Below are 2,121 nucleotides of genomic sequence, written 5' to 3'. Positions count from 1 at the left end.
ATGTATTAGCACTAAAACCTACATCAAACCTTTGTGTGTGGAACATTTCAATAGGTGAAATATGATGTATTAGCACTAAAACCTACATCAAACCTTTGTGTGTGGAACATTTCAACAGGTGAAGTATGCTGATCTGGTATAAACAAGACTGTATTAACGGTAGCAGCTGATCTGGTATAAGCAATACTGTATTAACGGTAGCAGCTGATCCGGTATAAACAAGAGATTGTATTAACGGTAGCAGCTGATCTGGTATAAACAAGAGACTGTATTAACGATATCAGCTGATCCGGTATAAACAAGACTGTATTAACGGTAGCAGCTGATCCGGTATAAACAAGACTGTATTAACGGTATCAGCTGATCCGGTATAAACAAGAGACTGTATTAACGGTAGCAGCTGATCCGGTATAAACAAGAGACTGTATTAACAAGAGCAGATGAATACGTTTGGCTACACCCCTCTGATGACAGCTATTGAAAAGTCTTAAGTTTGAAGCATCCCGTATGAAGAAGTAAGTAGGAACAGAACACACATAATAGTCACATAAGAACAGAACACACATAATAGTATTGAGGAATTTCTAGAAGTTCAAAACCAAGATGATGATTTGATCTGTTCAATAAAGAAGTTAGTCATATGTTAACAACAAAACAATTTTTATTGTCTTGAGAAACTCTCGTCACATATTATAAACCTCACTAGTATGACTTTGTTTTTCCAGGGCTACTTTCAGGTTCACCAATATTTTCAACGTCGCAGAGGAAATGACCAGCCACGAGCACGGACAACGAATCGGACACCAGCACCACCTCGGTCAAAGGCCACGACGCTCCTGCTAAGCCACACAAAACACATCACCTACCTCGCCACGTGAGACCACAAACAACATTTCCCTACCTCGTACACAACATGCTGCCACACCACCGAAGCAACCACGGAGAAACAGCCATCATCATGGAAGGAGTACCGACGACCGGACATAGCTCGCTAACCGAAAGCCCCGTTTCTGGCCACAATCTTCACCGAAGTCCGACGACTAGCCCGGGAAGGAATCGTCATCAAATACTAGCACCCGCGGGATAACGTAAAATTACTCAAGCCGTGGCCCAAGATTAGCTTACACGTCCTGGGTGAGCCTGAGCCGAGACAGTCGTGATCAGAGAAGTATCCCGAGATAAACTCCAGAAGAAATTCGGGCCAGTCAGGGGATTGAAATCACAGAGCACCAACCGGATCAAGTCTTTCAAAACCAGTCATGCCAAGTCAGAGTGCTCCAACAAGAAGACCAGTCATGCCAAGTCAGATTGCTCCAACATGGAGACCAGTCATGTCAAGTCAGAGTGCCCCAACAGGAAGACCAGTTACGTCAAGTCAGAGTGCGCCAACAGGAAGACCAGTCACGTCAAGTCAGAGTGCCCCAACAGGAAGACCAGTCACGTCAAGTCAGAGTGCTCCAACATGGAGACCAGTCATGTCAAGTCAGAGTGCCCCAACAGGAAGACCAGTCACGTCAAGTCAGATTGCTCCAACATGGAGACCAGTCATGTCAAGTCAGAGTGCCCCAACAGGAAGACCAGTTACATCAAGTCAGAGAGCTCCAACAGGAAGACCAGTCACGTCAAGTCAGAGTGCTCCAACAGGAAGACCAATGGATCACGTATGGAATGAAATATACACAGTACATGTATTGCTTTCCTGTATAAACAAACATCACGTTTTAAGTTAAGCAACTGACACAATATTACACAGTTTGTATAGTTACGGATGAACGTACACTAATACGACGGTAAATTTATTGTACGTTTCTGTTTCACAGTTGCATGTACACCCTACTGATTCTCGCCTTTACGATCAAGAAAGGATACTGTTAAGTGTCCAAGTTATTCGAAATGAGTCATTCCTCTATCCAGATGTTTCCGGAAGAAATGCTTCTTTAGAAATGCATGCAAATGAAGAGGGTTTCACTAACATTTTAGTCATTCACATTGTTGTAAATAAGTGCACGTCATTAGAGTGAGGCTGCTGATGTTTTGGGTTTAGCATTTTATCTGCAAAACAAGAGTGGATGTTGGAAAGGTTCAAAAATGGAGTACTTACTTGCATATTAAGATGGTGTG

General features: G+C 43.1%; 1 protein-coding gene across 1 annotated transcript; it reads left to right on the top strand.

The window, feature by feature from the left end:
* Nucleotides 1–1,259: 1,259 nt before the first annotated feature.
* On the top strand, nucleotides 1,260–1,661 carry LOC106477486 (uncharacterized threonine-rich GPI-anchored glycoprotein PJ4664.02-like; the record flags this gene model as incomplete). Its single annotated transcript, XM_013938044.1, has 1 exon — nucleotides 1,260–1,661. A coding segment is annotated over exon 1 (402 nt), but the record flags the coding sequence as incomplete, so codon positions are not given.
* Nucleotides 1,662–2,121: the final 460 nt, after the last annotated feature.

This window comes from Limulus polyphemus, unplaced genomic scaffold (genome assembly GCF_000517525.1).
Source record: "Limulus polyphemus unplaced genomic scaffold, Limulus_polyphemus-2.1.2 Scaffold16180, whole genome shotgun sequence".
Taxonomy (NCBI): domain Eukaryota; kingdom Metazoa; phylum Arthropoda; class Merostomata; order Xiphosura; family Limulidae; genus Limulus; species Limulus polyphemus.
This window is presented reverse-complemented; position numbering and strand designations above follow the sequence as displayed.